At 40.8% G+C, this 12,893-nt stretch overlaps 1 protein-coding gene across 27 annotated transcripts in view; it reads left to right on the top strand.

Annotated features, from left to right (window-relative positions):
* Window positions 1-12,893, top strand: part of PTK2 (protein tyrosine kinase 2) — a 340,227-nt gene that overhangs the window by 271,375 nt on the left and 55,959 nt on the right. For 26 of the 27 annotated variants that reach the window (XM_055349579.2, XM_055349577.2, XM_055349578.2 and 23 more), the window contains one exon: window positions 9,329-9,440. In XM_055349579.2, coding sequence (XP_055205554.2) covers window positions 9,329-9,440 — 112 coding nt within the window. Of the gene's footprint in view, window positions 1-8,362; window positions 8,722-9,328; window positions 9,441-12,893 lie in introns of those variants that run through there. The other variant, XM_063709542.1, reaches the window with a different exon arrangement.

Below are 12,893 nucleotides of genomic sequence, written 5' to 3'. Positions count from 1 at the left end.
GTTTAGAGTTAATCATTGTACTTCATATAAAATGTAGAAACTTTCCCAGCAGGAATGTCCATTTACCACCACCACCTTGGTCCATTATGCTGAAGTTGTCATGTATGTTACATTCACATATGCCATTAACCCCACAAAATTAGTTTATGATTTTTATCTTAAATACCATTTTAAATAAAGTAAGGAAACTCACTCTTCTATATTTAACTTTGTACAGTGCTCCATTCTTCTTGAAGAGGTTATTTACATTTGGTTTCCCATCAGATGAATAATTTTTTTTAGCATTTCTTGTGGTGCAGATCAGTTGGTGGTGAATTCTATTAGTTTTATATTATCTAAAAATGAGTTGAACTTAACTTTGTTGATAGGAATTTTGGGTTGACAGAGTTGTAATTTTTTTTTTCCCCAGCACCTTAAAGATGTTCTTTTACTGTCTTCTGCCCTGTTAGGTTTAATGAGAAGTCATTGGCCATACAATTGTTACTTTGTATGCAGTGTGTGTTTTTCTCTGGCAGCTTCCATGATTTTCTTTCTTTGATTTTTTCAACAATTTAAGTAGGATGTGCTTGGGTGTGGTTTTCTTAATAGTTGTGTTTAGGATTTGCTGAGCCTCTTGAATCTGTAAACATATCTTTTATAAAATTTAGAAAAACTTAGATCATTGTTTCTTCAGATACATTTTTCTGTTCTATTTTCCCTCTCTTCTTCTGAGATTCCAGTCGCATGTGTGTTAAGACTTCTGATGGTGTCCTTCAGGCTGAGTCCCAGAAGCTCTCGTTGTCACCTTCTCTTCCCCTTCCTCTTACTCCTCTCCCCGTTCCTGACCTTCCCCGCTTCAGATTGAATCATTTTTATCGACTTACCTTCAGGTACCCTAACTCCTTTTCTGTCATCCCCATCCTACTGATCACTTCATCCAATGGAGATTTTATTTCATATACTGTATTTTTTGGTAATAGAATTTTTGTTTGGCTCTTTTTTTTTGTATTCTGTTTCTCTGCTGACATTTCCTATCGTTTTATCCATTATGAATAAATTTTCTTTTATACCCTTGAATATAATAGCTTCTTTTAAATCCTTGCTGATTTCAACATCTGAGTCATCTTTAGAATCAGCCTCCTTTAATTTTTTTTTCCTCTTGAGAATGGGTCACATTTTTATGGTTTTTTTTTTTTGTATATCAAGGAATGTTAGATTATATCCTAGACATTGTGGCTGATGGGTAGGTAGCAGAGCCTCTTTCCACTGTGAGCAGCAGTGCAAATCTCTGTTCCATTGTTTTAGCCTTAGCTGGGCTGCTTGGAGTCTGCACTGTGTGTGCATGCTTCTAGGATCAGCAGAGATGTGTGCAGAATATATACTCAGAATTTGAAGCACTCCTTCTCTGGCTGTCTTCATTCTGGGATTTCTCCCTTCACTTTTTTCCGGTTACCTTTTTGCTAGCTATAGTTGCTCCAAACTCATTTCTCTGGTTATTCAAGCCAGTAACACTGGCGCCTGCCTTCTCACTAATGGCCACTGAAAAGTGGGGACCCACCCAGTGCCGTTCTCTTCCTTCTCAAGACAGCTCCCTCCAGAATCTGGCTGCCTATGGTTGCTCTCCCATGCTGTCACAGTTGTTTCTTATATCCAGAGTATACAGTTCCTGTCTGCAAGAGGGTTGGTGAAATAAGAGCTACTCACACGTAGCAGAAACAGAAAAAGGTATCAACATTTTAAAGTAACATTTGTGGTGGCTCATGCCTGTAATCTCAGCAACTCAGGAGGCTGAGATGGGAGGATCACATGAGCCCAGGAGGCCAAGGCTGCAGTGAGCCGTGATCGAGCCACTGCACTCCAGCCTGGGTGACAGAGCAAAACCCCAACTCAAAAAACAGAAAAAAATAAAGGTACAGTCTTAGTGGATATCAGGGTTTTTTTAAAAATAATTTTGAGATCGATATAGCACAATAACCAAACAAAAGACCTTATTTACTGCAGTTGGAGAAACAATGAGAGAAATATGATTTCAATATATCCATGAAGCTGGATTTCCAGTCCACCTGGAGACTAAAGGCCATAATCTCCAGCATCACTGCTTAAGAGAAAAGAGAAAAAGAGCAGAGGCATAAGCAGTAATGCTGTGATCATGGCCTTTAGCTACTAGGTCAGCTACTTCCAGGTATGCCATCCCTAGCTTCATCTCAAACCTCAGACTTGTTTTCTGCAAAGACGGTAGGGTTTTGTTTGGTTTTGTTTTGTTTTTAAAAGGTCAATTCCATTCCTTTGTGGTGAAGCAGCGTTGACTAATTATAAGAGATCATGTTTCAAAACTGGTATTCCCATGAACTTGCCAAAACAAGCCAGTTCCCGCTTGACTTTTTTCCCTTCAAATTTATTGCTGTTCTCTCTCTCGGTGTTTTCCAGATTAACTTAAATAACTGCAAACCCAGACTGATTTTATATCCAAAGCAAATTTTATGATCAAGATCATAAAACAGATCCTTTGTTTTACATGATTCCTTTAAGTATCAAAATCCAATCTTTTTTAAAAAGTTTTTCTTCCCATATTTAATAAAGCAAAAAGTATTTATTACATTTAAAAGGAGAAATGTTTTGTATTTGCAAAGAGAAAAGTTAGTAGTACAGTCAGTCTCAGGGAAAATATTACAGAAATGAAGACAAAAACACAGTTCTTTCCTAGTGGTAAATGAGGCAGGTAAAATACAGAGCTAATTAACGTTTACTTAGAAGTTTACTAATTTTTTATTAATACATATGTTATTTCTCCATTCTAACAATAGTTAGGGTAGACTGTGATTTTTACTTGTAAATGAGAAAACAGGTTCAAGTAGGCAAGATCTCCTCTGGAATTGCATAACTCACCAGAGAAGCAGCTTGTATATCTATCTGTTGCTTCTTCTGGGACAGCTTGAAGAAAAACACTCAATCAATTGGCCTTTTCTACTTCTGAAAATTGCCTTTGTTGGAGCTGTATTTTTGTGTCTTAGCTGTCCATACTGGAAATGAAGGGCTACTTTCTTGCTCACCATCAAGTTGTATAGGGAATGTTACAGGCCAAAAGAAGAAAATCAGAGCAACTGTTTTTATGTCCTTTTACTGTGAATTGATCACTTCAATGATTTTATTTTAAAGTAAGAGAAGTAAAAAATAAAACTAACACTAAATAAAGTACTCCCTTCCCCGCTTCAGGATTCTGTTCCTCAGTAGTGCACGTGGATCAACAAAGTGTAATTATCGTTGTGCTAATGTTTGTTAAATGGCAAGTCTCAGTTTTCATTGTTCCATCTATTTGCAAGTTTGAGACTTGGAAACCACCATTCTGGGAAAAAACATGAGGGCTCATTTGTTGCCAGTTCACATTAGGCAGCTAAGAGCTTTCAGATGGAATGTATTGCTACTAAAGATATTTATAGTTTGGGAAAATATGCTTCAGTTTGACCTCCTTGATACTCTGCACATTCTAGTTTGTTACTGTGGATTCTTCAGCAGCTGTAAAGAGAAAAGTTCAGTACTGTCTCCTTGTGCCCTCCTACTCCATCTATGGACTAGTCTTCCCATTGTAAAAACAGATATTTTTTATGAGTTATTTATATTCTTGGTTCCTCTGAGCAGCAAATTATAGTTTCTCAGAAGCGTTTTGACAGGCTATTTTGGGTATGAGAATGAAGTAGTGAGATTGAAGGAACTTGCTTCCCAGTTGTCATTATGTTCTTTGAGGAACAAGTCTGGGATGTTTAATTAAATATCAAAGTGTCTATAATATGCAAGTGATACTTAGCTTACAAGAGAAATTAGATTCATGTCTGACAACTGTAGGGAGTTTACAAGCTAAATTCCACAACATGGCAATATGTGATTAAGGGCTGAAATGAAACATTCAGGCAGTAAATTCAGTGAGTCAGAGAATAGGGGAAGTGTGTGTAGGTAGAAATATCAGGGCAGATGGAGCCTGAGAGAGTCTTCTTGTGGCAAGGGACTTCACAGGGTCCTTTTAGAGATGCTTGGGGAAAACAGTAAGTAGCCTTAAGATCAGAGTGGCCCATTTCACAAAACAATCTGTGTGAAATAACATTGCCTGATGAGAACCCATTTAAAACTGAGTTCCCGTTGCCTTGAAGAATATGTCCCACTTAGCCTTCTCTTAGCTTGCCTGTATTTTAATTATTTGAAGGAGTAGAAGAAAAGACACTTGTTTTCCCCAATTTTTTTTCTTGATTTTTATGGACTTTTTACCTGTTTAAAACTAAAACTTTTACGAGCTCTGACTGAGGGTGTGGTGTTTATTTTAAGGGTCAGGCAATAGAGAGCAGGGCACTGTAAAACTACTAACCAGGGATGTGCTTCTCTCTCAGGCCAGCTAGGCCTTCTTTGCTCCTGGTCTCTGACTGGTCTCCTGCTCCCAGTGACCATCTTGAAGAAAGCTGCCTGCAGGTCCTTTCCTGTTTGGCCAGTTGAGAGAACAGGGGCTGGGCATGGTGGCTCACATCTGTAATCCCAATACTTTGAGAGGCTGAGGTGGGAGGATCACTCCAGCCCAGGAGTTCAAGACCAGCCTGGGTAACACAGTGAGATTTTTATTTATTATTTAATTGTTACAAAAAATAAAAAAGAATCAACCAGGCCTGGTGATGCACCTGTAGTCCCAGCTACTCGGAGGGCTGAGGTGGGAGGATTATTTGAGTCCAGGAATGATCGTGCCACCGAACTCCAGCCTAGGCTACAGAGTTAGACCCTGTCTCAAAAAAAGAAAAAAGAAATTGGCCAGGCACAGTGGCTCACACCTATAATCCCAGCACTTTGGGAGGCCAGGGCAGGGGGATCACTTGAGCCCGGGAGTTTGAGACCAGCCTGGGCAATAATAGCGAAACCCTGTCTCTTTAAAAATAAAAATAAATTTAAAAAGAACAGGAAGCTTGGTAATGTGCTCTTCTTCACTAGTCAGTAGACCTGCTCCACTGATAGGGCTTTATTCATCCATTTACCTGTCATTTATTAATTCCTATTATGCTTCAGGGTCTGTGCTAATTCTGAGCATTTGAAAATGGGCCTTCAGGTAACAACTCTTGGCCTAATGGGAGCAAAAGTCAAACAAACAGATATTTACAATGCCTTTTGGCAAGAGTTAAGAGCAAGTTAGGCACTAGTTTCTTTGGAAAAGAATAAGGAGAGTAATGTAACTTAGCCTAAAGGGAGGAGGGAGCTTCAGGGAAGATTTTTCTGGAGGAACTACTATTTGACACTTGAAATACAAGTAGGAGTTGGCCAGAGAAAGAAGAGAAAGGTGTTCCAGGCAAGAGACACAACATAAAGAGGCATGGGAGAGCATAATGAGTTCAGAGAACTTGCCAGGACATAAAGGAAGAAGGGGTACAGGTGAGGAAAAAGGGAAGTGAAGTGAGATTAATCACTTCACTTTTAAAAGCAATGGTAGTTCCCGCCATGTGTGCACATGCCCTAGCTCTGAAAAAAAATACATATTTTTAACTCCTTTAGCAGCCTTTTGAGGTATGGATTTACTGGTGTTTTATGATCTAGAAAGTTAAGATATACCTTCCCACGTTTTCATTGGTAAATTCTCAGGACTGGGTGAAGCTATATTACCTCATACCAAAGTATCAACTCCTATTCCTTATAGTTGTAACGTCTTTACATTTGTCAAGTTCAAAGACATTGTATATCAGTGACTGTTTTAGCAGGCATATTCTTGATCTGTTGGTTTGATTGATAGCCAGTCTTAGTAGTTGTATTGCTAACACTTCATAGGTGATTAGATGGATTTGTAAAAAGACATGGTTGCTCCTTTGTATCTCAAGCTCTACTTGGATATTAACTCATTTGAAATACTTGCACAGGCATATGGTGTAAGCCTGTAGTCCCAGTTACTCTGGAACTCAGGAGTTCAGGACCAGCCTGAGCAACTTAGTACCACTCCATCTCTTTTTTAAATAAATAAATAAATAAATAAAGGTAGGAGGCCAGGCGTGGTGGCTCATGCCTATAATCCCAGCACTTTGGAAGGCCAAGGCGGGCGGATCACTTGAGGTCAGGAGTTTGAGAGCAGCCTGGCCAACATGGTAAAACCCCATCTCTACTAAAAATACAAAAAATTAGCCAGGCATGGTGGCACACGCACCTGTGGTCCCAGCTACTTGGGAGGCTGAGGCAGGAGAATCGCTTGAACCTGGGAGGAGGTAGAGGTTGCAGTGAGCTGAGATCGTGCCACTGCACTTCAGCCTATGCCACAGAGCAAGACTCCGCCCCAAAAACAAGAAAGAAAGAAAGAAAAAGACTTAGAGCTCTTTGTGGGAATGGTAGCCATTAGTTACACAGGATATTATCTAATAGGGAATTTCTAATAGTTCCTTCTATTTTTAAAAGCTTCTTGCATTTCAGAGCTCGTCACATAGGTTGTCTAATTTTCATTTAGATATTCGCAACAACCCTTCAAGATAGGTAGTTAGGGAGGTGTACCCCATTTTGTGGATGAGGCTTGGAGGGACAGAGTTGTCCATGGTCATCTAACCTGTCTATGGCAGAATTTAAACCTGATGTCAGTGTGACTCAAACTCCTTGAGTTTGATTGAGCCTTGCTGTTTTCCCATCCGGTTTTTTTTTTAACCACTAATGATCCCTGAATTTACTCAGCTTAGTTAAACATCTAATAGATCATGATAATGCATGTATTTTATCTATATGCAGTATTTGTTCATTTAGCAAGTATTTAAGTGTCAGCTATGTGCCAGGCACTGTTTCAAAGTATAACAGAAGGTGTTTTTTTAAGTCATAAATTAAAATAAATAAGGAAAATTGAAATATAAAGGTGTTTATTTTCACATAAGAAATGGACAGAAAGCATTGCTGTGCTTTGGTCATGTAATGCTCGTTACATTTCCAAAAGCACACAAACATGTTTGTGCTTGGTGTGAGTCTGTAACTGTGACCTGCTGAGATGCTGGGACTCTTCCTCCCAAACCACCCCCAGTTCCTGGGACAGTGTCCTCTCCCGCTTAGTTCTGCAGCTAGAACGTACCAGGCCAAGCTCTTCTCTAGTGCTCATCACAACATTTGTGTCCTGTTTCAGGGTGTTTGTTGTTGTTGTTGTTGTTGTTATTTTTTGATTTTTTATTTTTATTTATTTTTTTTTTCGGTGAGACAAGTCTCACTCTGTCACCCAGGCTGGAGTGCAGTGTTGCTATCTTGGCTCACTGCAGCCTCCACCTCCCGGACTCAAGCGATCCTCCCACCTCAGCCTCCCAGAATGCTGGGATTACAGGCATAAGCCAACTTGCCTGGCCCTGTTTCAAGGTTTTGAGTTTTCTTTTCTGTTAGAGCACCTCAAAGACCTCGTCACGTGCATCTTGCACAGAGCAAGTTAGCAAAGTTAGCAAATACTTGCTGAATGAGCAGCCCTCAAGTAAATGCCATCAGAAATACCCACTGATGACAACTAACGCTTATAGCAGATGCTCTCACAGCCATGATCTCCCTTAATCCTCCCAGCAGCGGAGGGGAGCGCTCTTCTTATTGGAGGGGCAGGGCAGAGAGAGTGGCCCTCTCAGGACCCCTGTGCTCCTTCCCCAGACCTGGCCCCAAACTTCCCTGCACCACTCACCAGGACTCACCTGGGCCTGGCACATGGGACCAGGTTCCCAACAGTGCTGGCACCCAGTGAGCATCTTGCCTGTCTGTCAAGGCTGCTGCAGAATTCTTAAATACTGTGAAGAGTTTTGTGGTGTTTGCTGAGCCATGATCATCTAACTGGAGCAAGAAAGAAACCAAAATCATATCTTGAGAATGGAGTGGGACTTTTGATTAAAAGCTTTTATGTAAAATGCTTATGTGATTTTTTGGGTTTTTTTGAGGTGGAGTCTCATTCTGTTGCCCAGGCTGGAGTACAGTGGCGTGATCTCAGCTCACCACAACCTCCGCCTCCTGGATTCAAGGGATTCTCCTGCCTCAGCCTCCCGAGTAGCTGGAACTAAAGGCACGCGCCACCACACCGGGCTGATTTTTGTATTTTTAGTAGAGGTGGGGTTTCACTATGTTGGCCAGGCTGCTCTTGAACTCCTGACCTCGTGATCTGCCCACCTTGGCCTCCCAAAGTGCTGGGATTACAGGCGTGAGCCACCGTGCCTGGTCCTGATGTGATCATTTCTTGAGGCAGACATTCCCTTTTGTTTTGGGGATGAAAAAAGTCTTAACATCTGTAGTGATGGTTTGCTGACTTGGGGCAGTTATGAAATACATTTTATCTCTTTTCCTGACTCAGAAGGTGACTGTGTAAGTTGAGTTGTGTGAGAAACAGCACACTCTAGCCTCCAGCCAAGCAGGAATGTCTTTTTAAACAGTTGAGCAAATTCCCAGATTAGAAAGTCTGGTGCACTGATGTCACTCTTTCCTGAGTAATTTTTGGGTGGTTGTTTACTGCACACTATCTACCAGGAGCCTAGAAACTTTGAATGAGTGTCATTATTAGAACTCTAGAGTTGTAGGAATGTAGGAAGAGCTGTTTGCCACAGTTAGGACGAGGGTTTCAAACTGTCTGCTGAGCCCTGGGGCATCTGCGTGGAATGGGAAACTAGCAAAGTCTCGCTTTGGCTGCATTCTGAGGGGTTTATGTGATGGCAAACTGCCAAGATGAAGAAGCTGCCTAGCAGTCGCTGCAGCGGCTGCAGCATTATGTGGGACTTCAGATAGCTTCTGAGTAGTCAAGCAGTGGTAAGTAGCAGTGTTACCAACTTATGGGGTTTCCAGCTTAAAGCAAGTAGTATTTTCAGAAGCACTTGTAAATACTGTTGTGTTTTTGCTTATTTTCCTGATCAGATAAAGCACTGGTTAAGCTGAACAATAGGAAGATTGTATTGAGCAATTTAGGGAGATTATTGGCCAGATTGCTAATTGATCACGTAAGTGCTGGTGTGATCACATTAGGTGTGAAAAGAATCTGTCCTCAGACATGTATATGCTTGATAAAGTGCTGCGTGGGATTTCTCAGAGGAATTCTGTTCTGCTCAAGATAAACTTTGGCGTGCAAACATTTCATCTTGGCCCGTCCTTCATTTTCTGCAACTTCTTTTTCTTACCAGCTGTCTTTTTCTTACCTGTGGCTGTGCTTTAAATGGACTTGCCCATTTGGACCAAGGCTATTCTAGAATCATTTCGTGGAGAGTTAGAAACCTGATCCTTCTTTCCCCTGTGTATAGGATCCTTTATTGTTATCATCTACTGTTAGCCAACTGGTGTTCCTTAGATAACTCAGGGTGGGGTCTAGTGTGTGCTAACTCTGGGTTGTCAGCTCCCCTAAGACAATGTGTTGTCTCTCTAGCACAATCCTGGAGGAAGAGAAGGCTCAGCAAGAAGAGCGCATGAGGATGGAGTCCAGAAGACAGGCCACAGTGTCCTGGGACTCCGGAGGGTCTGATGAAGCACCGCCTAAGGTAGCTACAGTCCCCACCCCAACTTTGGGGTTACTCTTACTAACTTTCAAGATTTACAGTTAGGCAGCTGTTTTCTATGAGGAGAAAGTCAAATATCAGGTTATTCTAAGAGTAATAGTTATAACACCAACTAATTGTTTCCTTTTTGCTCGTCTTCTCGTATTACCCTCATGTGCACTCACTTTCCTCATTTGTATTTCAAGTAGGGGCTCTTTGAAGCCATGAGCAGTTGGACAGATGTCATCTTAAAATGCTTTTGCTATGCTGCCCTAACTTGGAGGAGGTTTTTCCTTTGTTGGTTGTCAGAGATCTCCCTAATGATCAAGTCTGGATTAAAATACCAAACTAGGTCACAGATGCTTTGCGTTTTGCTTTATTTAAAAATGAGTCTGTCTCTACCTGACCATATGCCTTTGTTTTGTTTGTTGAGAACTCTGCACATTTTTTGTCTTTTTCTTTCGTAGCTGGTGGCTGGGTTGTTTGTTGGGAAAGAGAGCACGTTGCAGTTGCTTTTGTTTCCTTAATAAGATCTTCCGGCAGCATCCTTAGACCTTACTTGCCCGCTTAGGTTCTTATCCTTTACTGGTGCCCTCTCCTGCCTCGGAGAGGTCAGCCCAGGCCTTTTACAGTTGCTGGGCCATGCCATGGCTGGGGGTTTTAGCCAGAGTAACACTTGCCCTAGATTAATAAGTCTTTATATACCATTGGCTTTTGACAGGATGCTATTTTCACACACTGGGTTACTTGCCATGAATACTCCAGTTCTGTTCTTTTTCTCAAAAGTTAATAGATAATAGGATTTTTTGTAGTTAGTAGTTATTAACTACCACCATTTGATATTTGACTAGTTAAAAAATATATTAAGAAACTTTGACAATTATTTTCTTTATGAAAAGTGTTCAGAAATCTGATAAGACAAAGTACTATTTAAATATACCAATTTTTTTATCTTGAAGGCTGAAAACTTCTACTTTCTTGGTCATCATTTTGAGCTCTGTAACAGTAAACGTACACTGAAAGTGAAAATAAGTGATTAACACAATTATGCAGAAGTTTAGAGACAGAGGGTGCCTCAGACCAGCCCCCTCTACAGAGAGAAGGACCGAGGCCCAGAGAAGAAACACATACCTGTCTGATGGATGTTACATTGAACGAGGCAGTGAGAACACCTGACGTTTCTCTGTCATTCCCAGCTTAACAACAACAGGAAATCCTTAGTTACCCACAGGAAAAAACTAACACGTACCCCGCATCCCAGCATCTGAGGCCCTTCATGTTCTGTTTACAAGTCTGCCTATTTTTAAATTTGTTACTACTGCAGAATAGTCCAGTACTGAGAGTCGGGAGAATCTCATCATTAACTTCTCAGGCCTTGAAGTCAAGTGGATTCATTCACATGGGGGTCTGCTATTTACATTCTGATGACCGAGCAGGTCACCTACCTACTCCAAATAATCTCACATTCCTCATTTACAAAATGACTATTTGTATTCCCTACCTCTTGGGTGGGGATGTTAAGAAGATAATTCACTGTACAGCACTTTATTTAGTACACAGAAGTGCAAAGTAACATAAGTATTTGGTAATGAGCACCAAAGAATGCAACACTTCCCTAAAACTCACAGGATTAAATCAACTCTTCATCTACACATTTTTCTATATCCCAATCTGTTGGATTTTTAGTGAGTTTAATATGACTAATTTTCCAAATTAGGTTCACGGGCAGTGGTGATGAGGCTTCTTGGCTTCTTTTTTGGTTTCAGAGTACAAAGACTAGTTTGGCTTAAATATTTAAATATCCTTACACTTTTTTTTTTTTAGATATTTTCAAAATACATATTTTGAGATTCTTTTCTATAAGCAGATTGCTGCACTCTACACAAAGGTTTATTTGTTAAATAAACAGATGAGGAAACTATAGCCCACTGTGTTTTTGTTAGTTTTATTGAAACACAGTTTTATTGGAACACACTCATTTATTTGTATATTATCCACAGCTGCTTTCACCCTACACAGGCATAAATGAGCAGTTGTGGCAGAGACAGTATAGCCTACACAATTTAAAATATTTACTCTTTGACCTTTAAAGAAAAGATTTGGCAACCCCCAGATTCAAAGTTTTAATGGCGGCCGGGCATGGTGGCTCACCCCTGTAATCCCAGCACTTTGGGAGGCTGAGGCAAGCAGATCACCTGAGGTCAGGAATTCGAGACCAGCCTGGCCAACATGGTGAAACCCCGTCTCTACTAATATACAAAAATCAGCCAGCCATGGTGGCCGGCACCTGTAATCCCAGCTACTCAGGAGGCTGAGGCAAGATAATTGCTTGAACTCAGGAGGAACAGATTGCAGTGAGCCGAGATCACGCCACTGCACTCTAGTTTGGGCGATAAAGTGAGACTCTCTCAAAAAAAAAAACAAAAAACAAAAAAAGACGGTTTTAATGGCTAGAAAATCATCTAAAGTAGCATCGATATACAGATGCTTGATGATTATTAACAAATACTAATATGTTAATTGTTGAACTTTCATGCCAATCAGAATCAAGTCCTGTATGCAGTTTTTACCTTCTCAGTGTCCGTCGTTAGAATCAAATTCTGCTTCTATGGTCACAGTATTTGGCATGTCTAAAATGAGTCTGTGATTTCCAAGATGGTAGGCCAGTATTTCCTCACTTCCTATACTTTGTGAAGTGAGAATTCAGTAGATCCTGGTGAGTTTTCATAATTCTGCTTGTGATATATTAGAATAAGTAAGTCTTACTTAGATTTTTTTTTTTGAGACAGAGCCTTGCTCTATTGCCCAGGCTGGAGTGCAGTGGTGCAATCTTGGCTCATTGTAACCTCTGCCTCCTGGGTTCAAGCAATTGTCCTGCCTCAGGCCCCTGAGTAACTGGGATTACAGGCACCTGCCACCACGCCTGGCTAATTTTTGTATTTTTAGTACAGACAGGGTTTCACCATGTTGGCCAGGCTGGTCTCAAACTCCTGACCTCAGGTGATCTGCCCGCCTCAGCCTCCCAAAGTGCTGGGGTTTCAGGTGTGAACCACCACGCCCGGCTGTCTTACTTAGATTTTTTTTTTCTTTCTTCCTTCCTTCCTTCCTTTCTTTTTTTTTTTAAATAAAGATGGGGTCTCACTATGTTGCCCAAGCTCTCTTGAGCTGCTGGGCTTAAACAATCCCTTTGCTTCAGCCTCCAGAGCCACTTAGATTTCTGAAATTTAGATAGTGAAAAGTTTTGTAAGTTTTATAGGTGAAAAGTCTTTCTCTTTCCCAATCAAGATTCAAAATTAAGTTTACTTACAGGCTGGGTGTGGTGACTCACACGTATAATTGCAGTGCTTTGGGAGACTGAGGTAGGAGGATCACTTGAGCCCAGGAATTTGAGACCAGCCTGGGCAACAGGATGAGACTATCTTTACAAAAAAATTTAAAAGTTAGCCAAATTTAGTG

Source organism: Gorilla gorilla, chromosome 7, assembly GCF_029281585.2.
Source record: "Gorilla gorilla gorilla isolate KB3781 chromosome 7, NHGRI_mGorGor1-v2.1_pri, whole genome shotgun sequence".
NCBI classification, from domain to species: domain Eukaryota; kingdom Metazoa; phylum Chordata; class Mammalia; order Primates; family Hominidae; genus Gorilla; species Gorilla gorilla.
Note: the sequence above shows the minus strand (reverse complement) of the source record. Positions and strands in the feature narration are given on the sequence as shown.